Source organism: Oncorhynchus gorbuscha, linkage group LG08, assembly GCF_021184085.1.
Source record: "Oncorhynchus gorbuscha isolate QuinsamMale2020 ecotype Even-year linkage group LG08, OgorEven_v1.0, whole genome shotgun sequence".
Classification (NCBI taxonomy): domain Eukaryota; kingdom Metazoa; phylum Chordata; class Actinopteri; order Salmoniformes; family Salmonidae; genus Oncorhynchus; species Oncorhynchus gorbuscha.
The window spans coordinates 35,415,645-35,443,474 of NC_060180.1; the positions used below are offsets into that span (position 1 = coordinate 35,415,645).

The 27,830-nt window shown below is 40.9% G+C and overlaps 1 protein-coding gene across 3 annotated transcripts; it reads left to right on the plus strand.

The window, feature by feature from the left end:
* Window positions 1-695: 695 nt before the first annotated feature.
* Window positions 696-26,596, plus strand: LOC124041542 (glutamate decarboxylase 1-like). 3 transcript variants are annotated; one of them, XM_046359249.1, is made up of 17 exons: window positions 696-817; window positions 2,636-2,780; window positions 4,755-4,808; window positions 12,963-13,115; window positions 13,315-13,557; window positions 15,343-15,433; window positions 21,853-21,965; window positions 22,232-22,347; window positions 22,465-22,544; window positions 22,638-22,692; window positions 23,187-23,303; window positions 23,384-23,448; window positions 23,534-23,612; window positions 23,835-23,984; window positions 24,153-24,260; window positions 24,417-24,509; window positions 24,603-26,596. In XM_046359249.1, exons 2-17 carry the CDS (start codon window positions 2,705-2,707, stop codon window positions 24,774-24,776), a joined length of 1,767 nt encoding a protein of 588 aa, XP_046215205.1. In that variant the 5' UTR covers window positions 696-817; window positions 2,636-2,704; the 3' UTR covers window positions 24,777-26,596. The 3 variants fall into 3 exon arrangements, with proteins under 3 accessions (XP_046215205.1, XP_046215203.1, XP_046215206.1); XM_046359247.1 differs by lacking the exon at window positions 696-817 and adding an exon at window positions 994-1,363; XM_046359250.1 differs by lacking the exons at window positions 696-817; window positions 4,755-4,808 and adding an exon at window positions 996-1,363.
* The last annotated feature ends 1,234 nt before the right edge of the window (window positions 26,597-27,830 follow it).

Here is a 27,830-nt window from a genome sequence, read left to right on the forward strand (position 1 = left end):
CTGGTTAAATAAAGGTGAAATAAAACATAATGTTATTTAAAATATATAACATGAACAATGTCTACACTGTATTTCTGATCAATTTGATGTTATTTTAATGGACAATTATTTTGTTGCTTTTCTTCAAAAACAAGGACATTTCTAAGTGACCCCAAACTTTTGAACGGTAGTGCAATTCAATCCATTTTAGAACAAGGCTGTAACATAACAAAATGAGGAAAAAGGGGAATGGGTCTCAATGCTTTCCAAATGCACTGTCTATAAAGGTCTGTTCTGACAGGGTGAAGTGAGAACAAGTGGAAAGGAAGAGAACATCCAAAAAGAAGGGGTGCGGTGAAAGAGGAAAGAGAGAGTGAAAGCAGGGGCATTAGGCAGTGGAGAGAACACTTCCCATTGGAGCCCTGCTGCTTGGGAAATGGGGTTGATAGGTCAATTCCCTAAACTTCCTCAGGTGTGTATAACATGCTAATCTTTTTCTTGTTTTTACTATTCAGCCTATAGGCTAGGGGGTATAGGATATTTATTTGGACATGTTCCAAACAATATGTTGTTCAGCACAGCATAGGCAAGAGATTACATGGTTTTCACCATTTTGGAAATGAATTCCATCAACGCTGCCTGACCACAGAGATCTGTGAACGCAGTCGAAGCGCCCCCTCGTGTCTAGAGTCGTCATATCAGTCTAGCGTCGCAATCCACAAAACTACATCTGGACAACAGCACAGAAGAAAATGAATAGGCTAGCACTTGTCCATTTCTCTGTGATAACATTTCATCGATATGCCTAACCTTCTGATCAAAACGGAGTCCATATCTGGTAGGCTACTAGTGTTGGCCAACACAATTTTGTCAATGTTTTCCTTTGATTGACAGGTGCCAGTGACGCAAATAAAACCTCCGTTGTTATTTTTGGTCGTGTTGAACATCACCTAGGTTAGTAAATAGGCTATTGAGGACTTGATTGCAATCAAACTTCCTAAGAGTGACACTTCGTGATTGGGGATCGTAATGACAATCAAACCTGCTGAAATAAAGTATCCCACTCACAGAAAAGGCGACACGTCAGTGGTCGTGAAGAAGCTTAATTTCGTGCCAGAGGGAGGTAATGCTATGACTCACGTGTGCGTGCGTTAAAGTGGATAAGTAGGCGATTCAGGCGCTCAGAAATAATTAAAAAATGACACATTCTTGAGGGAAAAAAGGTCATTCGCACGCTGCTGGATTGAATTTTTCGAATACATTGGTATTCCGGTGTCGTTGGTTTTGGACTGTCTTGCGTCTCAGAACGTTGGGTGGATAGAGAACTATAATTCGGTTCTTTGGTGATAGTTTCTGGACACGACAACCTGTGCACCCGCAGACGGTAAGGTAGCCTATAGTCTCATAGCGCGAGCGCTCTCACGTTTCCGAACAGCCTATATTGTAGTATTGATGTATTTTTCCATAATATAACCGTGAGTTTTTGAATGCTGCACAGCGCTCAACAACTGCTACATTGTTGCGATGCTCATTCTTATTGGAGTCGATAAAAGGATGAATTTGGTTTAGAAAAGCATAAATATTTTTGCAAAAGACCTGTCGCTTGAATGTTCAGATTTCCATATCTCTCTCGTTCAAAAGTTTGTAATTAAGAAACAATTAACATGTTTTGAGCAATGGTAGGCTATTGTTATTTATAGTCTATATGAGTAGCACGATTCCATCATTAGCCGAACTATTCCTTATTAACAATGACATTGACTAATGCTGGCTTCGCCGTGGTTATTCAAAGATCATCATAATTAAAAGTCGATATGCTATCCATTTTCCAACCGATTTCAGAAGGCTGTCCAATCAATTATATATGTTTCTTACTAAACCAATAATTATTTGACAAAATGTGTCAAATAATTCCATTGCACATCATTTGTGGTAGGGTTTTTCGTTTAGCATATTCCTCGTTATGAATAGGTCTGTTAAGGATAATTTGTTTGTGGATTAGACCTAGGCCTGTTTATTTGCTTTATTATTGAAGGCACGAAAATCCTTTGTTTTCGTGCTCTTTGATCTAATTAAGTAGACTGAACGGTCTGGTGCTCGTCGCTTAGCTCGAGCGCCCAAGACTGATGGCTCTGAGATGGGGATGATTTCGCTTTAACGACCCATAAAAACTTCACAAGGGACAGTTTTTTTTCGTTCGTGTTTATAGGCTAAGGTTAGAATAGCGTAGCCTTAAATTTCTGTCAGATTTGCCGACTTTATTTGGGTCCAGTATTGAATGCCCGCGATGTTAACGTCCGAATGCATTTCTGCATTTGACAGACGGACCCACGCGCCTGGGTAGGCCTACGTGTGTGGCTTGAGACAAATCTTCTCAAACCGATCACCACTGATTTATCTCCCTTCGATCGGCAAATGCGAGCCATGTTCTAGAATAAATTATCTCCGTCAAAGAGGCAGATAATACAACAAATGATGCATCATCCTCTTCGTATATGGTCACTGCACGGTTAATTAAAGCTCAATTTCATTGGTCAAATTAAGCTAATGTTGCCTATTTTAGGCTATGTAAATAGACAAACTTTCAAACATGAATCCGGTTATTTATTTGTTTAATATTAGCCATATATCTTAACACTTGGCCATTTGTTTTCAGCAACCGATTGGTTATTTTCATTGATAATCTGATAAGAGTCCCGGAGCGCACGGGAATAACGGAGGACTGATGGCCACGTCTGAACCGACAGCCGCTGGCGGGGACCAGGACCCCAACTCCGCCAATTTACGACCTTCATCCACAAGTAGGTCTCTCTTTCTTCTCATTCCTCGCTCTCCCTCTCCCTACCTCACTCCCTCTCTGCCTGATAAAAACGAGTCTCACTCTGGCTATTTACCGTGTGGGCGACGTCGTTAATCATTCCGGTTAAAAACAGAGCTATCACAACTGCCTGCCGCTGTCTAACGGATCAGCGGCGCGCACTGAGAAACTGACCTCCTGTAAATTGCCTCGTAGTGCGTCGTTATGTCTTCAGCGCAGGGCATCGGGAAGGAATTATTTTTGGAATAGAAATCACAATTATTTAGAATAAGCCTATCGAATTTCCTTTGGTTATGCCTTTTTTTTATTTGGCCTATCAAATAATGTTGAAAATGTTCTCGATTTTAAAATAGGCCTATAACCTAAACACTACATTTTGGCCCATGCTATTATTTATTGGCAAAAGATATATTCTGAATTTTAGCATTCAAATTCGTGATACATTTTTTAAAATAATTTCAATCATTTATCCCCTCTTAATCTATCCAATGTGTGGTCGTGCATCACTGAGAGAGCTGTTACCAGCGCAATTACGCAGGGAAATGGCTGGTAATTGCAGGCACTCCGTTGCTCGTGATTACGGCTTGCTTTCGTTTTCTATGACATTGGCGAAGTGTAAGCGGAGGAGGGATGTCAATGTAATAGAGACCCGCTTCGATCATTTTACCATCGAACACTGAAAGAAGAGGGCATTTAGTAGTTATTACTGAAATTAGCCTTTTAGTCTACACACTGACAGTTACATTTTAGTTAAGAAAAATCCCCAAACCCGCTTCTCTTTAGACCTAGGCCAAGTCATTTTAGTTAAGAAAAATCCCCAAACCCGCTTCTCTTTAGACCTAGGCCAAGTCATTTTAGTTAAGAAAAATCCCCAAACCCGCTTCTCTTTAGACCTAGGCCAAGTCATTTTTGTTTGTGAAAAATGGAAGCCTAGGCCTTGTTAATCAGCCTGAAATTTCAGCCATTAAATCCATTGGCCTAATATGGAAAATTGACTTCATTTGATAGGCAATTTGACAGAGGACGAATGTGTTTGACAGGTTTTACATAATGCATAACCGTTTCAAAAAGCCTGTGATGTTGTTTATACTCTGCCTGTCTCTCTGCTGCTACTGTTGATTGTTGCCATTATCTCGCTGCCAACGTTCTGTCTCTCATACATACCTGAGGCGGCCGGTGGTTCCTTGTGTGCGAGTGTGTTCGGGCAGCGTTTACCTTGTGCTCTGAGGGACACCTCGAGACGTTCTATCCGGGTCTTAAATCCTAGACAAATGACACTACCATAAGGCTACCATAAGGCTCATATGCATATAGATGTGCCGTGTTACCGTCCCATTGCTTGACTCTGTGTGCTTGTGTTTTTTGTTTGGCTATGATGCCATGTTCCATCTGTATGTTCATGCAATATCAAAATACGTAGCCTATAGGTTGTTTTCCCTATGCTGCAGTAGTTCTCCCTATACTGCCTGGTGTGTGCGCGCGTGTGTGTGTGTGTGTGCGTGCGTGTCCAAACGGCCAGACATCACCATCTCGCGTCAATCAAAATACTGTGTTTCACCCAATTAATTTCTGCTCTCCTTCGCGAGCTCATTTCACGGGTGTTTATTTAAAACGTCCCCTTTTGCCGGGTGCGTGCCAGTGTGGGCCTCTAATGGCCCATTTTGTTTGGACTGTGTGGATTCGGAACAATTCGAATGTTCAGGAATAGGCTAATAATCGCACTGATCTAAGGTCAGCGCTGCTTTGTTTCCTCCCAATGGGGGTTGAGAAAGGGTGGCGTGAGCTCTAGAGGCTGCTGCTTCTTCTGCATGTGAGTCTGCTTCATGCTTCTTCACTCCGTTGTGCCATACACTGCCACCATACGCTTTATAAAAACGAATCCACTGTCACCCAAATCACACTATTCATTATTCCAGAATCGAATTTTCAAACGTTCTCCCCAAACATTCTGTTTTAGACTATGACGCGTGGATGCAAGGATGCACGCGGAAACTGGGGATGAAGATCTGTGGTAAGTTTTAGACCCATGAACGATCAACAACGGCAATCTAATTTGATTCACTGCAATAGCCTACGAGAAACGTTGTCATTTGACTTTGTAGGCATATGAAGCCTCATAGGCCCATCTCCATACCCAGCATAATGATGCTATAATATGCTAATATTAGGGCAAGTCCGTCGCTGACTGTCACTCCACATTCTCATCTCCTAAAGGTCAGTTGGCAATTAGCTTTAGGCCAAGCACGGCGCGCCGGGGTTCCCGCCCCGACCCCGCGAGGCACCCCATGTCCCTTCCTATCCATATCTCTGCAGTTGGCAAAGGATAGGATACAGGCCTACACCACAGCAAGTAACAATCCGCCTCAGAAATGTAGAAAATGCCTAAACATTGAATATTTGTCGAGATAGAGCTGTCCAATAGGTTTTAATGCAGAATTATATACTATATACTAAATAATACATGTTCTAATTCCAGTTTGGTATTTTATTATCAACGCATTATTATTTTTTTAAACATTAATTTCCTCGCCTTTCCGTTTGGAGGTGGTATGGATTTGGGTATCTTTATGCAAAACGTATTTTTTTATATACCTTATAAAATGAGATGTGATGACGTCGATGAGATGACGTGGGGAGGGCGTGGGTTTGGTAAATCTGGGAGGTTCCATAAAGCCTCTGTTATGTTAGCCAATCCAGCAAGGTGAAACGATTGAATCCAGTATTTTTCCAACAGGAATTTTAGACTACCTTTTTTTTCCTGGACCCTGTATATTTAATCTTTTTTCGATTACGTCTAGGATTGGTTTGACGTCATCACACATTGAGAAAAATATATTTCCTTTCAGAAATCCTTCCTACTTTCATTGATTTCAGTCCAACATGTTTTGGTGGCAGGGTTTTGATAACGTCAAGTTAACATTTAATTGCAAAAGTATGCATTGTCCTACCATTGGTTCAATCCAAAAACAAAGAAGAGGATGTCATTAGCCTAAGAATAAATGGGTTTTAGCTCGAGAGTTACGATGCAGAACTATAATTCGTACCGAAGGCCCACATAATTAGGTAACCTGCCCCGTAATGAGGACGCCCCCTGCCGGATAAAATCAACACAATTTAACCTCCCTTAAAACCCTGCAAATAACCTTAATAACGAAATAATTTACCGCAATATACGAGGAAACATTTTTATTCACTGATTCATTTTATAGAGGACATTGCTTAGGCCTTATGAGTAATTTTCAAATGTATGTTCATTATGCATGCACCAGGCCCAATAATTTACCCTCGTTTCTATAATATCCCCTTTAGTCTGATAAGGAATCGTTTTGTTCTCGGGGTTGAAATCATTTTTCTTTTGTGGGGAGGAGAAAACTGAAAAATCCCTCTGTGACAACAGTCATCATAAAATTGTGCTGAGTTGTTATATGTTGGCCTATGTCAGTGTTGGATTTACAGGCCGTTATAGTCGTCAGCTCCTTTCAGTAAAGATACGGGTCCTGCGGATGAGAGGGAAGATTAACGGGAACCAACCAGCAGTTTATCGAGGCTGCTGGTCTTGTAAAATAATCAGTGCCAATCTGCCATTCAAGATTAGGGGAGTACATTTAAATGAAAGGATCTCTGAAGCTCTGAAACAGAAAAAGGGTTCTGTTTCAGAGAGCCTTGTCTCTTAGATATTGAGAGTCTTGTCTGTTCGAATAAAGAAAAACATTTTAACATCCGATGTTGATAGAATCATTTACTTAAAACTGTATGACGTGAAAAATAGATGTTTAAATCCTTCCATAATGAAATTTTCTGATGGTTGTCTGCTATAGGTTTTTCTCTAAAATCAATGGGTTATTAATACACAAGGACATTAGTAAAAAATAGACTAGCCAATCCAGAGCCCGTTAAATGTCTCGCATCCGTCATTAACCCCAGTCTGATTCGAATGGGTTGGCTTAAATGGTAGAATCAATTCAGTTGTTCAAATAACTAGGTATCCCCTTTCCCTTCCACAATGTCTCCTCTACACAAACATTTTTGGCTGCCTTTAAGATTTGCTCTATCATGTTTTGTTAACATTACACGAACAATTCATGTTTGATGGCGGAATATAATTGTTGTAGACTGATTTACTGATTTAACTCGGTGGAACTTGATGTGCACCAGATTCATTCATGTAGAAATTAACTAAGCAAATTTTGCTTGGTCAAAGAGTTTGTATTTTTAGGGGGCAGAGCTCATGAGATGAATCGTCAGCATGCTTTCCAACTGTACATTTGTACATTTACATTTTGTTAATTTGGCAGACGCTTTTAATCGAGAGCGACTTCAGCCAGTGCATTCAACTAAGGTAGATAAACAACCACATGTTAAAACTTAAAGGTTTATGTAACCGTAACTGATTATGCCATTGTAGTTAAACGGGTCTGTAGGTTAGTTCAATTGACAGGCTGCAGGCTCAGGAACTGGCAAAGAACTTCATGGTTGAGTAAGGAGCAGATGGGAGCACAAAGCTCCCTACTGACCTCTTCACTGTACCATTGTTAATTGGAAATACAACTTTGTAATGTATTGGCGTTTTTTATTGAATTTAGGAGTTATGACAAATGCAACTAAAAAAGAGCTAGAGCTGACACAATTGATTCATAATGTGTTTCCATTAGGTGTAACTACCATCCGAAATAATGTGTTTCCATTAGGTGTAACTACCTTCCAAAATAATGTGTTTCCATTAGGTGTAACTACCTTCCAAAATAATGTGTTTCCATTAGGTGTAACTACCTTCCAAAATAATGTGTTTCCATTAGGTGTAACTACTGTCTGAAATAATGTGTTTCCATTAGGTGTAACTACCTTCCAAAATAATGTGTTTCCATTAGGTGTAACTACCTTCCAAAATAATGTGTTTCCATTAGGTGTAACTACCTTCCAAAATAATGTGTTTCCATTAGGTGTAACTACTGTCTGAAATAATGTGTTTCCATTAGGTGTAACTACTGTCCGAAATAATGTGTTTCCATTAGGTGTAACTACTGTCCAAAATAACCTGTTTCCATTAGGTTTGACAATTGTCCAAAATAACCTGTTTCCATTAGGTGTAACTACTGTCCAAAATAGTCTGCTTCCATTAGGTGCACCTACCATCCAAAATAACATGTTTTCGTTAGGTGTAACTACTGTCCTAAATAACCTGTTTCCATTAGGTGTAACAATTGTCGAAAATAACCTGTTTCCATTAGGTGCAACTACTGTCCAAAATAGCCTGCTTCCATTAGGTGTAACTACTATCCAAAAAAAACTCCATTAGGTGTAACAATTGTCCAAAATAACCTGCTTCCATTAGGTGTGACCTCTATCCAAAAAAAACTGTTTCCATTAGGGGTGACTGGTGGCCAAAATAATCTGCTTCCATTAGGTGTAACTACTATCCAAAATAACATGTTTTCGTTAGGTGTAACTACTGTCCAAAATAACCTGTTTCCATTAGGTGTAACAATTGTCCAAAATAACCTGTTTCCATTAGGTGTAACAATTGTCCAAAATAACCTGCTTCCATTAGGTGTGACTACTATCCAAAATAACCTGTTTCCATTAGGTTTGACAATTGCCCAAAATAACCTGTTTCCATTAGGTGTAACAATTGTACAAAAAAACATGTTTCCATTAGGTGTAACTGCTAGTCAAATAATATGTTTTCATTAGGTGTATGTATCTACTGTTCAAAATAACCTGTTTCCATTAGGTGTAACTACCATCCAAAATATCCTGATTCCATTAGGTGTAACTACTGTCCAAAATAACCTGCTTCCATTAGGTGTGACTACTGTCCAAAATAACCTGTTTCCATTACTGTTCAAAAGGTTTGAGTCCAAATTGTCCAAAATAACCTGTTTCCATTAGGTGTAACAAAATAACTGTTTCCAGAAGAATGTGTTTCCATTAGGTGTAACTACTATCCAAAATAGTCTGCTTCCATTAGGTGCACCTACCATCCAAAATAACATGTTTTCGTTAGGTGTAACTACTGTCCTAAATAACCAGTTTCCATTAGGTGTAACAATTGTCGAAAATAATTGTCGAAAATAACCTGTTTCCATTAGGTGTAACTACTGTCCAAAATAACCTGTTTCCATTAGGTGTAACTACTGTCCAAAATAACCTGTTTCCATTGGGTGTAACTACTGTCCAAAACAACCTGCTTCCATTAGCTGTAACTACTGTCCAAAATAACCTGCTTCCATTGGGTGTGACTACTGGCCAAATTTATCAGCTTCCATTACGTGTAACTACTGTCCAAAATAATGTGTTTCCATTAGGTGTGCCTACTGTCCCAAATGACCTGCTTCCATTAGGTGTAACTACCGTCCAAAACAACCTGCTTCCATTAGGCGTGACTACTGGCCAAAATAATCAGCTTCCATTACATGTAACTACTGTCCAAAAGAATGTGTTTCCATTAGGTGTAACTACTGTCCCAAATAACCTGCTTCCATTAGGGGTGACTACTGGCCAAAATAATCAGCTTCCATTAGGTGTAACTACTATCCAAAATAACCTGTTTCCATTAGGTGTAACTACTGTCCCAAATAACCTGCTTCCATTAGGTGTAACAATTGTCCAAAATAACCTGTTTCCATTAGGTGTGTCTACTGTCCAAAATAACCTGTTTCCATTAGGTTTGACAATTGCCCAAAATAACCTGTTTCCATTAGGTGTAAATACTGTCCATAAGAACCTGTTTCCATTAGGTGTACCTACTGTCCAAAATAACATGTTGCCATTAGGTGTACCTACTGTCCAAAATAGCCTACTTCCATTAGGTGTAACTACTGTACAAAACAACCTGCTTCCATTAGGTGTGACTACTGTCCCAAATAACATGCTTCCATTAGGTGTAACAATTGTGCAAAATAACCTGTTTCCATTAGGTGCAACAATTGTACAAAAAAACATGTTTCCATTAGGTGTAACTGCTAGCCAAATAATATGTTTTCATTAGGTGTATCTACTGTTCAAAATAACCTGTTTCCATTAGGTGTAACTACCATCCAAAATATCCTGATTCCATTAGGTGTAACTACTGTCCAAAATAACCTGCTTCCATTAGGCGTGACTCCTGTCCCAAATAACCTGTTTCAATTAGGTTTGACAATAGTCAAGAAATAACCTGTTTCCATTAGGTGTGCCTACTGTCCACAATAACATGCCTGCTTCCATTAAGTGTAACAACTGTCCAAAACAATCTGCTTCCATTAGGTGTGACTACTGTCAAAAAGATCCAGTTTCCATTAGGTGTACCTACTATCCAAAATAACATGTTTCCATTAAGTGTATCTACTGTTCAAAAGAACCTGTTTCCATTAGGTTTGACAATAGTCCAACATAACCTGTTTCCATTCAGTTTGACAAATGTCCAAAGTAACCAGGTACCATTAGGTGTACCTACTGTCCAAAATAACCTGTTTCCATTAGGTGTACCTACTGTCCAAAATAACCTGTTTCCATTAGGTGTACCTACTGTCCAAAATAACCTGTTTCCATTAGGTGTACCTACTGTCCAAAATAACCTGTTTCCATTAGGTGTGACTTCTGGCCAAAACAACCTGTTTCCATTAGGTGTAGCTACTGTGCAAAATAACCTGTTTCCATTAGGTGTAACTACTGTCCAAAAGAATGTGTTTGCATTAGGTGTAACTACTGTCCAAAATAGCCTACTTCCAATAGGTGTAACTACTGTCTAAAACAACCTGCTTCCATTAGGTGTGACTACTGTCCAAAATAACCTGTTTCCATTAGGTTTGACAATTGTCCAAAATAACCCGTTTCCATTAGGTGTAACTACTGTCCAGAAGAATGTGTTTCCATTAGGTGTAACTACTATCCAAAATAGTCTGCTTCCATTAGGTGCACCTACCATCCAAAATAACATGTTTTCGTTAGGTGTAACTACTGTCCTAAATAACCAGTTTCCATTAGGTGTAACAATTGTCGAAAATAACCTGTTTCCATTAGGTGTAACTACTGTCCAAAATAACCTGTTTCCATTAGGTGTAACTACTGTCCAAAATAACCTGTTTCCATTGGGTGTAACTACTGTCCAAAACAACCTGCTTCCATTAGCTGTAACTACTGTCCAAAATAACCTGCTTCCATTGGGTGTGACTACTGGCCAAATTTATCAGCTTCCATTACGTGTAACTACTGTCCAAAATAATGTGTTTCCATTAGGTGTGCCTACTGTCCCAAATGACCTGCTTCCATTAGGTGTAACTACTGTCCAAAACAACCTGCTTCCATTAGGCGTGACTACTGGCCAAAATAATCAGCTTCCATTACATGTAACTACTGTCCAAAAGAATGTGTTTCCATTAGGTGTAACTACTGTCCCAAATAACCTGCTTCCATTAGGGGTGACTACTGGTCAAAATAATCAGCTTCCATTAGGTGTAACTACTATCCAAAATAACCTGTTTCCATTAGGTGTAACTACTGTCCCAAATAACCTGCTTCCATTAGGTGTAACAATTGTCCAAAATAACCTGTTTCCATTAGGTGTGTCTACTGTCCAAAATAACCTGTTTCCATTAGGTTTGACAATTGCCCAAAATAACCTGTTTCCATTAGGTGTAAATACTGTCCATAAGAACCTGTTTCCATTAGGTGTACCTACTGTCCAAAATAACATGTTGCCATTAGGTGTACCTACTGTCCAAAATAGCCTACTTCCATTAGGTGTAACTACTGTACAAAACAACCTGCTTCCATTAGGTGTGACTACTGTCCCAAATAACATGCTTCCATTAGGTGTAACAATTGTGCAAAATAACCTGTTTCCATTAGGTGCAACAATTGTACAAAAAAACCTATTTCCATTAGGTGTAACTGCTAGCCAAATAATATGTTTCCATTAGGTGTATCTACTGTTCAAAATAACCTGTTTCCATTAGGTGTAACTACCGTCCAAAATATCCTGATTCCATTAGGTGTAACTACTGTCCAAAATAACCTGCTTCCATTAGACGTGACTACAGTCCCAAATAACCTGTTTCAATTAGGTTTGACAATAGTAAAAAAATAACCTGTTTCCAGTAGGTGTGCCTACTGTCCACAATAATATGCCTGCTTCCATTAAGTGTAACAACTGTCCAAAACAATCTGCTTCCATTAGGTGTGACTACTGTCAAAAAGATCCAGTTTCCATTAGGTGTACCTACTGTCCAAAATAACATGTTTCCATTAAGTGTATCTACTGTTCAAAAGAACCTGTTTCCATTAGGTTTGACTATAGTCCAACATAACCTGTTTCCATTCAGTTTGACAAATGTCCAAAGTAACCTTTTTCCATTTGAAGTAAATACTGTCCAAAATAACCAGGTACCATTAGGTGTACCTACTGTCCAAAATAACCTGTTTCCATTAGGTGTGACTTCTGGCCAAAACATCCTGTTTCCATTAGGTGTAGCTACTGTGCAAAATAACCTGTTTCCATTAGGTGTAACTACTGTCCAAAAGAATGTGTTTGCATTAGGTGTAACTACTGTCCAAAATAGCCTGCTTCCAATAGGTGTAACTACTGTCTAAAACAACCTGCTTCCATTAGGTGTGACTACTGTCCAAAATAACCTGTTTCCATTAGGTTTGACAATTGTCCAAAATAACCTGTTTCCATTAGGTGTAAATACTGTCCATAAAAACCTGTTTCCATTAGGTGTACCCACTATCCAAAACGACATGCTTCCATTAGGTGTAACAATTGTCCAACAAAACCTGTTTCCATTAGGTGTAACTACTGTCAAAAATAACCTATTTCTGTTAGGTGTAACTACTATCCCAAAAAATTTTTTTACAGCATGGCTGGGTTATGGGTTGATGCCACTGTGCAGGGTCTGGCAGGGCACCCATGCAAGCACACACACATAAACAGACACACACAGGCAACCCTCATCCATACATTGATCCATAACCCTCCTGCTGTATGGGGATTACCACCCGGGTATATAAGCGCTGTCTGAGAGAGGACACCACAAAGACCTGTGTTGCATTTGTAACTGATAACAAGGATAGATAAAACTCAGGTCTTTGAATAAAAGTCATTATCAAGTTATTTATCTAGTGATGTTGGGCAGTGTTAACCAAGCGTGTTCCCCCACTCATGCTGCTCCGTGCAACACCATAGGGTTCCTGCAGAAGAATAACAGTCTAGGGGAGGAAGGCCGGCTCGCAGGCTCGCTCTCAGAACGCCAGAAGAACCTGTTCTCCTGTGTCAACAGCGACCGGGATGCGCGCTTCAGCCGCACTGAGACCGATTTCTCCAACATGTTTGCGAGAGGTAAGCGAAGTTTATTCTTGCCAGACATTCAATATAGGCCAACTCTTTTTTTTATCTTTCATTTTCTAGACATGTAGTGAACGCTGGTCTAGACTTACAATGTTGCTAGTTTGTTACAGGCTCCCTTATCTATGAGGGAATCCAGCCTCTACATACATTTGTTTTCATTTTGTAAATGCTTTCCTCCTAATTCTTCTAGATTTACTTCCCGCCAAAAATGGAGAAGAGGCCACTATGCAGTTCTTATTGGAACTTGTGGACATCCTCACCAACTACGTCAGGAAGTCGTTTGACCGTTCCACCAAGGTTCTGGACTTCCACCATCCGCATCAGCTGCTCGAGGGCATGGAGGGCTTCAACCTCGAGCTCTCTGACCAGCCAGAGTCCCTTGAGCAGATCCTTGTGGACTGCAGGGACACGCTCAAGTACGGCGTGCGAACAGGTACATACTGTACAACATAGACCACTAAACTAGCCACAACATAATTACGTGAAATATGTTACAAGTTTTAGACCAGATGTTTGATTTTCATGCTTTTGGGACAGTTTTTGCGTGTATAACTTTTTTTCTTTCTTATAAAAGCAGTTATCTCTCACCAAGCCAGGCAGACTAAAAGCTTTTCATTGGAAAAAGCCTTAACTTATAAAGCCAATTAAGATAGGTTGTTGTTTCTCTCCTTCGTTAATTGGAAATGAGATTAGAAACAAAAGATGGTCAATTCTGCTCTTTAAAAGCTACATTCCAATCCAAAAACAAACAAGATTGCTGTAAGCTTAAATGGTTAGGTTATATGAAACTAAACTAACCTATATAGTAGGACTATGGCCTATAATATGTTTATATTGTATAGGCTATCTGGAAGTGTTTAATAATGCACTGTTTTATTGAACATATTGCATGTCATGTTTTTCACAGTAATTAGTGCATTGGGCTACAATATGTTTTGATCTTTGTCACGGTCATCTGCTCGTGTTCACACCACATGAGCAAGATGGAATTCTACACAAAACCATAAGCTGTTCCCTCGATAGGCTACAACCAATCACAATGACGGGTTATTATTCCCCTGGTAATTCCGTTGACAACCTCTTCTCCTTCTCTCTTCTTATTAAACCAAGTACCGCCGGCAGGGATGCAAGCCGTTAGGAACAACAACAGTCAAGCTGTCCCTTGGGTTTTCCTTCCTAAAGACCTTTAGCTTAATTCATTTATCATTTACACACACAAAGTGATGATAGCTAAGAAAAAAATGTCTGTGTTAATTAGCCTACCTCAGTTGATTCCCATGCCTTCAGTCCACTGAGTCTCTGTCCACGGTGCTGCACTATGCCAACAGAGTGGGAGCAAATCCGCTTCGCCTTTCATATCTCCAATATTGCGCTCTTCAGCCAGTCAGTCAGTCATTCAGTCAGTCCGTCTAGGGGGCTACATGACATACAGTTGAAGTTGGAAGTTTACATACACCTTAGCCAAATGCATTTAAACTCAGTTTTTCACAATTCTGACATTTGGTCCTAGTAAAAATTCTATTTTGTGAAGTGCACCAGTCCCTCCTGCAGCAAAGCACCCCCACAACATGATGCTGCCACCCCGTGTTTCACGGTTGGGATGGTGTTCTTTGGCTTGCAATCCTCCCCCTTTTTCCTCCAAAGATAATGGTGGTCATTATGACCAAACAGTTCTATTTTTGTTTCATCAGACCAGAGGACATTTCTCCAAAAAGTACAATCTTTGTCCCCATATGCAGTTGCAAACCGTAGTCTGGCTTTATGTAAACTTCCGACGTCAACTGTAAATACAACAGTGGTAGCCCAGTGATGATGGTTGTTGTTTGTTCAATATCTTTCAAACTTAAACTTCAAGCTTTGTGAGCATCTTTATGTGAACTCAGACAACGTGGTTGTCATGTAAACCTTGTTATCAGCACCTCCAAGGCAAATGTTTCACTGCGGCTCCGGTCACAATAGGAATACAGAGAAGAGTGAATGTGTTTTTTTTTCTTTTTTTTTTCATTTTAACTTAAAGTGGTTCCTTTTAATAGCTGGAAAGAACACACACACTGTTTCAGCCCCCCGGGGTGGAGAAAACACGGGGTGTTTTTATAAGGTTATTGAAACCATCCAGGCAAATATTCCACTACGTTCTTTTGTTTCTTTAGGAACCTTTATTTAATCCAGGAAGTCCCTTTGAGATAGAATCTCTCATCTCTCTCTCTTTGTGTCCCAGGTCATCCGCGGTTCTTCAACCAACTCTCTACTGGGCTGGACATCATTGGGCTGGCTGGGGAGTGGCTCACCTCTACAGCCAACACAAACATGTGAGACATACACTGCTGTTTTTGTGTGTGTGTGTGTGTGTGTGTATGTGTGTCTGTGTGTGTGCATGTGATGTGGACATCACAGTGCTGGCTAGCCAACGTTTACTGGAAAGCCCCAGTGGGTTGTGATGGACATTTAAAGGATTTCCGCCATGTAGCAAAAAATATAATAAAATCCTTATTTTTCAGGAAGTGTGGTTCCCCTCAGACCTGCTCAGTTACAGAATCTGAATCGGAAATCTTTAACCTCGGGGGTTAAACGAAGGCCAAGGCCTCTGATTGGTCAGGTCAAAGGTGTTTAAAATTAAGTTCATTTAAGACCGTTGTATACAATTCTGGTTTTGACCTGACTGATGGTGGCACTGTACCAACCGTGTATCGAACAGTAGGCCTGAATACTGTACATCTCAGATAACACACACACACACACGCCCCACGGGCTGGTTATTGAACATTGATCAGAACTCCGTTTTAGTTGGTGGCCCACTCTGACAGAGGGCATGAAGTACTGCAGAGCTAAACAACACAGGACCATGAAAGACCAAATACATAACAAAGAGAAATGACTACAGCATTACAAGAGAGAGCAAGCAGGGCAATGCCAGAGCTGCAAGAGAGACGTACAGATGGAAGAGAGATCACAGACAATACATGATTATAAACTGGGTGGTTCGAGCCCTGAATGCTGATTGGCTGACAGCCGTGGTATATCAGACTGTATACCACAGGTATGACGAAACTTTTCTTTTTACCGCTCTAATTAAGTTGGTAGCCAGTTTATAATAGCATTACGGCTGCTCTGGGGTTTGTGATAAATGGCAGATGTACCACGGCTAAGGGTTGTGTCCAGGCACTGCGCGTTGCATCATGCATAAGAACGGCCCTTAGCCGTGGCATATAGGCCATATACCACACCTCCTCAGGCCCTATTGCTTAATTATGAACTGGGTGGTTTGAGCCCTGAATGCTGATTGGCTGACAGCCATGGTAAATATCGATATTTCTTTTATTTTACCTTTATTTAACTAGGCCCCCCGGGCCTTATTGCTTAATTAGAACACAGGATTTTGAGAGGCCAGACATGTTCATTAATGGTAATAAAACAAGAACAATTCAAGATCAGAGTTTGATAGTAACAAAACAAGATTGAAAAGAGATGCTTCACTTCTTTCTTAAACATTAGCTTAGGCAATCACCCTGCTTGGAAAACTCCATCTCTTCTCTCGGTTGGAAACTTGGAACCATGCCGAGAGAGAGAGACTCAGAGAGCAGGGACACAAAATTGTGATACACACTGCACACTACACACTACACACACACACACACACACACACACACACACACACACACACACACACACACACACACACACACACACACACACACACACACACACACACACACACACACACACACACACACACACACACACACACACACACACACACACCAGTTCAGCCTGGCCCAGATTCAGGAGATAGTGTTAACGCCCCATTGACTGCAGGCTCATTGTGAGCTGGTTTTAGCAGATAGCCCAGCTGGGCCCCACACACAATGGCCGCCCGGCGGCACTGAAAACCCTGTCACACTCAGCGACTGACTGCCCCGGCTCCCTGTGGAGGACTCATTCTGGCTCTATTGTCCCTGTAGATAAAGACTGATTTTCCTTTGCACTTGCACACACAGACACACACACTCACACACACAGACACACAACTGACACAATGGTGCTCAGAGTCACTTAGGAGGTCTGGGTTGGGGATAATATGAGGGCATTTAGGGGCTGTCCCATAGGACAGGCAGGTGACTGAAGGGTAATTTTCACCCTGAAAAGACCAATGATTGGCTGTGATTGTGATAATGATCGCCATTATAGATATTATTGCCCGAGATGAGGAAAAAGTATTATCCTTTGTGCTCAACTGAAATCGGCAGATTTGTCAAAATATTCTGTCTTCGTTATATAAGATTATGCTCTGCTTCTAAGTAAGGCAAATAGGATGTTTTAACAGTGACATTTTGTAAGTCTGTGATTTTCTGAGTCATTGAACCCTTTAGTATATATATATATATATATATATATGTGTGTATATATATATATATATATATATATATATATATATATATATATATATGTATGTATATATATATATATATATATATATATATATATATATATATATATATATTTATATTTATATGTATGTGTATATATATACACACACACACACACACACACACACACACACACACACACACACACACACACACACACACACACACACACACACACACACACACACACACACACACACACACACACACACACACACACACACACACTACCAGTCAAAAGTTTGCACACACCTACGCATTCCAGGATTTTACTTAATTTTTTACAATTTCCTACATTGTAGAATAATAATGAAAACATCATAACTATGAAATAACATTGAAATAACATTGCTGAAAAGAAACCCCTACTAAAGGACAGAAATAATAAGAACGAGACTTGCTTGGCCAAGAAACACGAGCAATGGACATCAGACCGGTGGAAATCTGTCCTTTGGTCTGATGAGTCCATATTGGAGGTTTTTGGTCCAACTATCTTGTCTTTGTGAGACGTGGTTTGCACTGTGAAGCATGGAGGAGGAGGTGTGATGGTGTGGGGTGCTTGCTGGTGACGCTGTTATGATTTATTTACATTTCAAGGTTGAACACTTTTTTGGTTACTACATGATTCCATATGTGTTATTTCATAGTTTTGATGTCTTCACTATTATTATACAATGCAGAAAATAAAGAAAATCCCTTGAATGATAAGGTTTGTCCAAACGTTTGACTGGTACTGTATATATATATATATAGCAGTCGCTCTGGATAAGAGCGTCTGCTAAATGACATAAATGTAAATGTAAATATATATATATATAAATATATATAAATATACATATAAATATATATATATAAATATATATATATATATATATATATATATATATATATATATATATATATATATATATATATATATATATATATATATATATATATATATATATATATATATTCAAATTCAAACAATGAATAGCCCAGGACAATGAAGCGACATACAGATTGTACAATATTAGCAGGCAACAAAGCCCCGGGTCCTATGATTTCTTAATCCGGCCGTGTGTGTGTGTGTGTGTGCGTGCGTGCGTGCGTGCGTGCGTCTGTCTGTCTGTCTGTCTGTCTGTCTGTCTGTCTGTCTGTCTGTCTGTCTGTCTGTCTGTCTGTCTGTCTGTCTGTCTGTCTGTCTGTCTGTCTGTCTGTCTGTCTGTCTGCCTGTCTTTCTTTCTTTCTTTCTTTCTTTCAATTAGGGCCCATCAGTCATAATCTGTGCTGGCGTATTGACTGGCACCTAATGTTCTAATCAAACTCTCCCCAGGATGGCTATTACAGACAGAATAAATGCACATTAATTATAGGGCTGCTGCCTAGAATTACCTCTCTCGCTCTCTCTCTCTCCCTCTCTGTTCTCTTGCTCTCATTCTCATTTCCTCTCCCTTTACTTTTCTCACCCTCCTTCCTCCTTCTTATTGGGGCGGCATGTAGCCTAGGGGTTAGAGCATTGGGCCAGTAACTGAAAGGTTGCTGGATTGAATCCCTGAGCTGACAGGGTGAAAATCTGTCGTTCTGCCCCTGAACAAGGCAGTTAACCTATTGTTCCTAGGCCGTCATTGTAAATAAGAATTTGTTCTTAACTGCCTAGCTTGCCTAGTAAAATAAAGGTTTTCTTTAAAAAAATCTATCTTCCCCCTACTATCCTCTTTGCCACAAATGTCTTCCATTCCCCTCGTGGTCATGTCTTATTCCCCTTCCCCTCTCTCTTCCTCCCCTCTTCTGTGTGTATTTGTGTGTCTGTCAGTGCGGCTCCCCTGTCCCCAGATGATGAGGGGAGGGCTGTGAAGGGTAGAAGGGGGGTTGTGTGTGTGTTGTGTAACTGGCCTTGTTACACAGTTGTGGTGCTTTCCCAATGAGATTTACCCACAAAACTAGTGGGCAGCTAATGTTCTCGTGTTTCCACGAGCAGAATCAACAGCCTTTGCATCATTCGAGACTTTTGCTTTTGTGAGAAGGTGTCAAAGTTCACAGCTAGCCATTGTTATGTAAATGCTAGTTGAAATATACCCCGGGCCTTGCCTTGGCTCCAATTTAGTCCGCCAGAGCTATGGCAGAGTGAAACACGGGTGCCGGCACTCGTAAGTGGAAACAGAAATGTCTGATGCTTTTGGGTAGAATTCTGGGGTAAATTGTAATTGGAAATGTGCCATAGCTGGAGGGGTGAGGGAGGCGGGGAAGGATGTGGGGAGGTCAGGCATCAGAGGTACATAGCCTTAGGGGCACGAAATTCACACAACCCAACCCAGAGTCGCTTACAAATGTCATAGATCATTTCAGTCAACCAGAGATGTTGCCCTCTCTTTCTGAAATGATCAAATCACAACATCTCAGCCAGGGTGGGGCTCAATTTAGAATGTTTGAATTGACTCCCATTAAACTCATTGAAATTTGAATTGAGTTGGCCACTCCCGACAGGATGTAGAATTTTAATTTGAATAACAGGAAGTATAATTCAATTCAGTGCATTTCAAATAAGTTCCACTCAGTCATAGAACATGAGAATTTCATTGAATCTTAAAGGTCACACTTCCAGATACCAAAGAATATATCACTTTCCTCTGGAAACAATGCTCATATACCTTTTAACCTTAGTGGTTAGAATATACTATTCTTTTTCCCCCAACCATTTCATTTATTTGCTTCTTTTTGAAGGCTTCAGGGTCAACTTGAGGGTTAAACTAATGCATTCTGGGAAATGTTGTATTTTCCCCATATTGAAAAATGTAAGTGATTAATTAAATATAATAACTTAGTATATTCGTTATCACGGGAGGTTGGTGGCACCTTAATTGGGGAGGGCAGACTTGTGATTATCGCTGGTGGAATGGTATCAAATACATCCAATACATGGTTTCCATGTGTTTGATGCCATTCCATTAGCTCCGTTCCAGACATTATTATGAGCCGTCCTCCCCTCAGCAGCCTCCACTGATTCGCATACAAGTTTTGTCTTCCTTGACCATCCATTTCAAGATTAATTTTTATTTAAATTCAACAATATTCTATATGCATGTAATATAACGACCTGTTTGATGTTTTATGAACAAGATGTATATTTGTATAGACTACACCTAATGTGGAATAGAAGAGGCATTTGAATTTCATTGAGTTACTGAATTCAATTATTTTTTCCATTGATTCAAATTTGAATTGTGATTCTGAATCCTGTTTACTACTTCAATTCAAATGTAATTCAAATTCAAGAATTTAATTGGAATTTATGAAGCATTCTCAATTCAATTATGAAATGAGTCAAACACTGATCTCAATATTCAATAGAGATTGAAACAAAAGCCTCTCTGTTGTCATCTCTGTCTCCTCTCTCCCTCTGTCTCTGTCTCTGTCTCTACATCTGCATCTTGTCTTCCCTTTCCTCTCCATTCCATTGGTTCCACACCTGTGCTCCCCTTCTCCCTCCTTCACTCTCTCCTTCACTCTCTCATTCATTCTCTTTTTCTCTTCCTCCACTCTGAAGCAGGAAATAGATTTGGGGCTAAAGCCTTCTTATCTCTCCCCAACACAAGCCCCCCCTCCCTCCCACACACACACACACACACACACACACACACACACACACACACACACACACACACACACACACACACACACACACACACACACACACACACACACACACACACACACACACACACACACACACACACTTCAGCCAGTCGCATCAAAAGCCTCTGTTGTGATTGACAGAATTGACAGATAACCATCAGAGCTTTGTGTGCTTTAATTAAACGCTGACTGATACTTTAAAAGGATTTGAATATGAATGTCTGCTCCCTGTCTCATATCAGGCAAATTTTAATTAGTTCAATTTGCTTGTGTGCGTAAATGTGTGTGTGTGTGTGTGTGTGTGTGTGTGTGTGTGTGTGTGTGTGTGTGTGTGTGTGTGTGTGTGTGTGTGTGTGTGTGTGTGTGTGTGTGTGTGTGTGTGTGTGTGTGTGTGTGTGTGTGTGTGTGTGTGTGAGAGGCTAATTTAATGGAACTTTGAGTCCATAGGGTTGTCTTGCAGTTCTAGCAGTAGCTCTGAATCCTCAGCTCAGTTTAGCCGTGCAAAAATAACATCCTTGAATATGTTTAACTTTTGTTCACCGGAAGGAGTCTTAGCTGGAACGTAGGAAAAGGGTCAAAGGTCTATGTGACCTAAATATTTTAAGTGAAATGTTGCAATAAATATTGTTTTGAGTGAATCGATAGTTGTATGAATTGATTGATTTGTGTATTAATATATTGACCGTCAGGTTCACCTATGAGATCGCTCCAGTGTTTGTCCTGATGGAGCAGCTGACGCTGAAGAAGATGAGAGAGATTATTGGCTGGCCCTCGGGAGAGGGGGACGGAATATTCTCACCAGGTATGTAGAATATGGAATGTGTGTGTGTGTGTGTGCAGGCATATAGTATGTGAGTAAGTTATGTGTGTTACTGCATGTCCAATACCGTTTGATATCTTTTCAATATAGAAGTGATCATGGACAACAGGACTGGATACCTTTTATTGTCCTGTCATGTGGAAATGTATCATTGGATTGTGCCAAAATCAGGTGGTCATGTCTGCCTGTATTGGACTAGCTGCTGTCCATGGTCCTGTTCTGACCAGTCATTCTCTCTCTGTCCACAGGGGGTGCCATCTCTAACATGTACAGTGTGATGATCGCTCGCTACAAGTACTTCCCTGAGGTCAAGACCAAGGGCATGTCTGCCGCTCCCCGTCTGGTGCTTTTCACATCAGAACATGTACGTCACACGCACACACACATGCACACTCACAAGCAAAAACACACTCTGAAGAAATCCTCAATAGTGTCGGTTTTTAAATGGTTTAAGTTCCTGTATTTTTCTGTAATCCCACAGAGCCACTACTCTATCAAGAAGGCAGGGGCAGCTCTGGGCTTTGGTTCAGAGAACGTGGTCCTGCTGAGCACAGATGAGAGGTACGCTACAACTACACACAAAGGTCGCGCCTGACCCACTGCAGATATACATTAAGATAGATCAGCTGGTTCTCTGTTCCTGTTCTTTCTCAGGGGGAGAGTTATTCCTGCTGATCTAGAAGCTAAGATCCTCGATGTCAAGCAGAAGGTGATTCTCTCTCTCCTTCCCTCGGTCTCTGTATATCTCTCTCTCCCTGTCTGTCTCTCTCTCTGTCATTTCCTCTGTCTATCTATCTCTTTTTGTCTCTGTCTGTATGTCTCTCTCTCTCTCTCTCTCTCTCTCTCTCTCTCTCTCTCTCTCTCTCTCTCTCTCTCTCTCTCTCTCTCTCTCTCTCTCTCTCTCTCTCTCTCTGTGTCTCTCTCTCTCTCTCTCTCTCTCTCTCTCTCTCTCTCTCTCTCTCTCTCTCTCTCTCTCTCTGTCTCTCTCTCTCTCTCTCTCTCTCTCTCTCTCTCTCTCTCTGTGTCTCTCTCTCTCTCTCTCTCTCTCTCTCTCTCTCTCTCTCTCTCTCTCTCTCTCTCTCTCTCTCTCTCTCTCTCTCTCTCTCTCTCTCTCTCTCTCTCTCTCTCTCTCTCTTTCTCTCTCTGTTTCTTACATGAAGGGTTATGTCACTTTGTGACTCCTGTGATATTGTGTTCCTCCAGGGTTATCATCCACTGTTTGTGAACGCTACAGCTGGTTCCACTGTTTACGGAGCATTTGACCCCATCAATGAGATCGCTGACATCTGCGAGAAATACAACATGTGGTTGCACGTAGACGTGAGTACAGTGTGTTTGTTTGTTTGGGGACAATATTGTTTTTTCCTATTGTTCTATTGGTGCGTGTGTTCTTTCTCCAGGGTGCATGGGGAGGTGGTCTCCTGATGTCCAGGAAGCATCGCCATAAGTTCAGCGGTGTTGAGAGGTACTGACACACACACACAAACACACACACACACATTCCTTAATTCACACTACAAACACGGTAACGACTGCTGTTCCTCTTTTAGGGCTAACTCTGTCACGTGGAATCCTCACAAGATGATGGGAGTGCCTCTACAGTGCTCCGCCATCCTGGTCAGAGAGAAGGTGAGGACAAACACACACACACACACACACACACACACACACACACACACACACACACACACACACACACACACACACACACACACACACACACACACACACACACACACACACACACACACACACACACACACACACACACACACACACACACACACACACACACACACACAGAGAGAGACACTCTCGCTCTCTATATAACCCTGTTCTTTCTCTCTGTAGGGTATTCTGGCGGGCTGTAACTCGATGTGCGCAGGGTACCTGTTCCAGCCTGATAAACAGTATGATGTCAGCTATGACACGGGTGACAAAGCCATCCAGTGTGGGCGCCACGTTGACATCTTTAAGTTCTGGCTCATGTGGAAGGCCAAGGTGAGTCAATGTTACATCAATCTAGTATTTGGTCATATCCAGGCTTCTAATTACATATAGACCCCAATGGGGTTTCAACACTTATAGGAATGCCCTGCTGTCCCCAGCCAGCACCTCTGTATTTTCAGCTCTTATTAATCATTGTAATATTTATATTTTTTTCCGCAGGGCACCATAGGATTTGAGCAGCACATTGACAAGTGTCTGGACCTGTCTCAGTACCTCTACGACAAGATCAGAAACAGAGAGGGATACGAGATGGTGTTCGATGGAGTGGTAAGCAACTGACCTAGTTTTTCCCTTTCCTCCCTCAGTCATCCCCCCCCTTCCTTCCACAGCCGCAGGACGTAGGGGTGCTAAAAAAAATTGTAGTAATAAAACAAATCCTTAATTAAGGTCAAAATATTCTAAATGTGTGTCTTCTCTCCGTAGCCCCAGCACACCAATGTATGTTTCTGGTACATTCCACCCAGCCTGAGAGGCATGGAACACAACAGCAAAGAGTATCGAGAGAAACTTCACAAGGTAATTGTTGTACCGTCTTCTATCTTTTCAAATGTTCCAGACACGTTTATTCCAGTATTCTAAAATATGTTCTATTCCCCTCCCATCCTCCAGGTGGCGCCCAATATCAAAGCAATGATGATGGAGTCTGGTACGACCATGGTGGGCTACCAGCCTCAGGGCCAGAAGGTCAACTTCTTCCGCATGGTCATCTCCAACCCTGCAGCCCTCCAGTCAGACATCGACTTCCTTATTGACGAGATCGAGAGGCTGGGGCGTGACCTGTAGATAGCACCAACACAGTAGCCAGAGGCCGGAACTGCAGTTTTCAATGTTTTACCTGTGACCACACTAATCGGGCTCTGAGAGAATTTTGGAGCTGTTCTTGATTTGTCCTAAACAATTCTCTCTGAAGGTAGGATGTGTAAACCACAGCTTTTATGGCACGATGGGTACACACTCCAATACTAAAGTTTGACTAATGTTTGTATGTGTGTGTTTGTAGTAGAGTACTGTGTTGTGTGTGTGTTCAAGTCCGTAAAGCAGTTATTTGTCTGTGTTGCACAGTAGATTAGGTAGATTAAATGATGTAAGGTAAGGTAACACAGGGAAACCCTCTACATCGGTGTGTGTGTGTGTATGCGTGTGTGTGTGAAAACAAAGAAATGCCTGAGAGCACATATAGTATACAATATACTATGATATATGAATATTATGATATACACGATGCATCACTTGCACTCAGCATATATATAATTCTAGAGACAGATGCACCAACCCTTTCTCCTAGCGTTAAACCTTGACCTCCAGTGTGTGTTTCGTGGAGAAGGTGTGTGTGTAACAGTGTATGTACCCCATGCTGTAACCTAATGCTGTATTGACCTTTGAACTATGACCTTAGTGTTGACTATTGGCTGAAAATGCCCCTAGTTACTGATCAAGTGTCAGTATTATGTTTTTCTCCCTAATGGTTAATATTATTAATTTTAGGTATTGGGGAGGGTAAGCTGATCCTGGAACTGTGTCTAAAGGCAAATTCTACTTGCAGAGTGTAAAACACTGGCTCCTGGCCTGTGTGGAACAAGCAAACAGTATGTCATTTTTGAAGATGTTTAAATACTAATATGATAACTATAAATATATATAAAGTTAAAATATGAATTATTTGTGACATTACCAGTGTTTCAAAAGTCAAGTATTTTCCTCCATTTGTAAATGTATATTGTATGTATATTCTATAGCCTCTATGTAATCTGTATGTTTTGATTAATAATGCTATTAGTCAATGATATATTATATTATAGTGAATATGTGAGCCAAAGAAAGTGAATCGGGAACATACAGCAATCCACAGCCCTTTAGATAGCAGAAATACACTAAATCACATGTAAGATATCCTAAATATGTTACTTAATTGCCCTGATCCCCAGTGCAATCGGGATATTGTGTATCTGTGATTGTGTCGCTCTGACTGAATGTTGTGCAGTGATCCGATTGACTGTATGATACTTAATTATTATAAGGAGATTATACATCTATTCATTTGCCAAGAGCATATATATATATGGTATCGATGGTGTCATTTGAGAAGCAGCCTTACCGGCTTTTTGGTGTCAACTCTGGTGTTAACTTGTCAGTCCTTCGTCTAGCAAGAAGCACAAGGCTATCGAGAGGGGAATGTACTCTTCAAAGATGGAGAGAAAGAGGATTGCTCCTGTCTGACAGAAATATAATTAGAAAAATGTAATATTATTGCTTATGTATGTATTATGTTCCATATTTCCTGTACTCTCAGTGTTTTGGGAACTCATTGGAAAATGTAAGAGTTTCAGTTAGTGTCTTTGCACAGTAATATCCTTCTTTATTTCTTCCATTTTAAATGGATGTGTATTGCAGTATTTTAAGAATGATGTGATTATAGAAATATAATTCATTTCTTGATGGTATGTAGGGACCAGCTAAGTAAACTGCACAGTGACCTAAACCATGTGACCAATCTTAATGTGTATGAAGCCGTAGTGGGAGAATTGTCTTTAGGAAGGTACCGTAGGCACTTTAACTCACAATCATGCAATGTGCAGCTACAATAAAGTCTATTAAGAAACAGAGTGGGTCTTATTGTTTCAACTGTTTCTGGTAGGATAGGAGTGTGAAGACAGTACCTGTCAGATAGGAGTGTGAAGACAGTACCTGTCGGATAGGAGTGTGAAGACAGTACCTGTCAGATAGGAGTGTGAAGAGAGTACCTGTCGGATAGGAGTGTGAAGACAGTACCTGTCAGATAGGAGTGTGAAGACAGTACCTGTCAGATAGGAGTGTGAAGACAGTACCTGTCAGATAGGAGTGTGAAGACAGTACCTGTCAGATAGGAGTGTGAAGACAGTACCTGTCAGATAGGAGTGTGAAGACAGTACCTGTCAGATAGGAGTGTGAAGACAGTACCTGTCGGATAGGAGTGTGAAGACGGTACCTGTCGGATAGGAGTGTGAAGACGGTACCTGTCGGATAGGAGTGTGAAGACGGTACCTGTCAGATAGGAGTGTGAAGACAGTACCTGTCGGATAGGAGTGTGAAGACAGTACCTGTCGGATAGGAGTGTGAAGATAGTACCTGTCGGATAGGAGTGTGAAGACAGTACTTGTCGGATAGGAGTGTGAAGACAGTACCTGTCGGATAGGAGTGTGAAGACAGTACCTGTCGGATAGGAGTGTGAAGACAGTACCTGTCAGATAGGAGTGTGAAGACAGTACCTGTCGGATAGGAGTGTGAAGACAGTACCTGTCGGATAGGAGTGTGAAGATAGTACCTGTCGGATAGGAGTGTGAAGACAGTACCTGTCGGATAGGAGTGTGAAGACAGTACCTGTCGGATAGGAGTGTGAAGACAGTACCTGTCGGATAGGAGTGTGAAGACAGTACCTGTCGGATAGGAGTGTGAAGATAGTACCTGTCGGATAGGAGTGTGAAGACAGTACCTGTCGGATAGGAGTGTGAAGATAGTACCTGTCGGATAGGAGTGTGAAGACAGTACCTGTCGGATAGGAGTGTGAAGACAGTACCTGTCGGATAGGAGTGTGAAGATAGTACCTGTCGGATAGGAGTGTGAAGACAGTACCTGTCGGATAGGAGTGTGAAGATAGTACCTGTCGGATAGGAGTGTGAAGATAGTACCTGTCGGATAGGAGTGTGAAGATAGTACCTGTCGGATAGGAGTGTGAAGACAGTACCTGTCGGATAGGAGTGTGAAGATAGTACCTGTCGGATAGGAGTGTGAAGATAGTACCTGTCGGATAGGAGTGTGAAGACAGTACCTGTCGGATAGGAGTGTGAAGATAGTACCTGT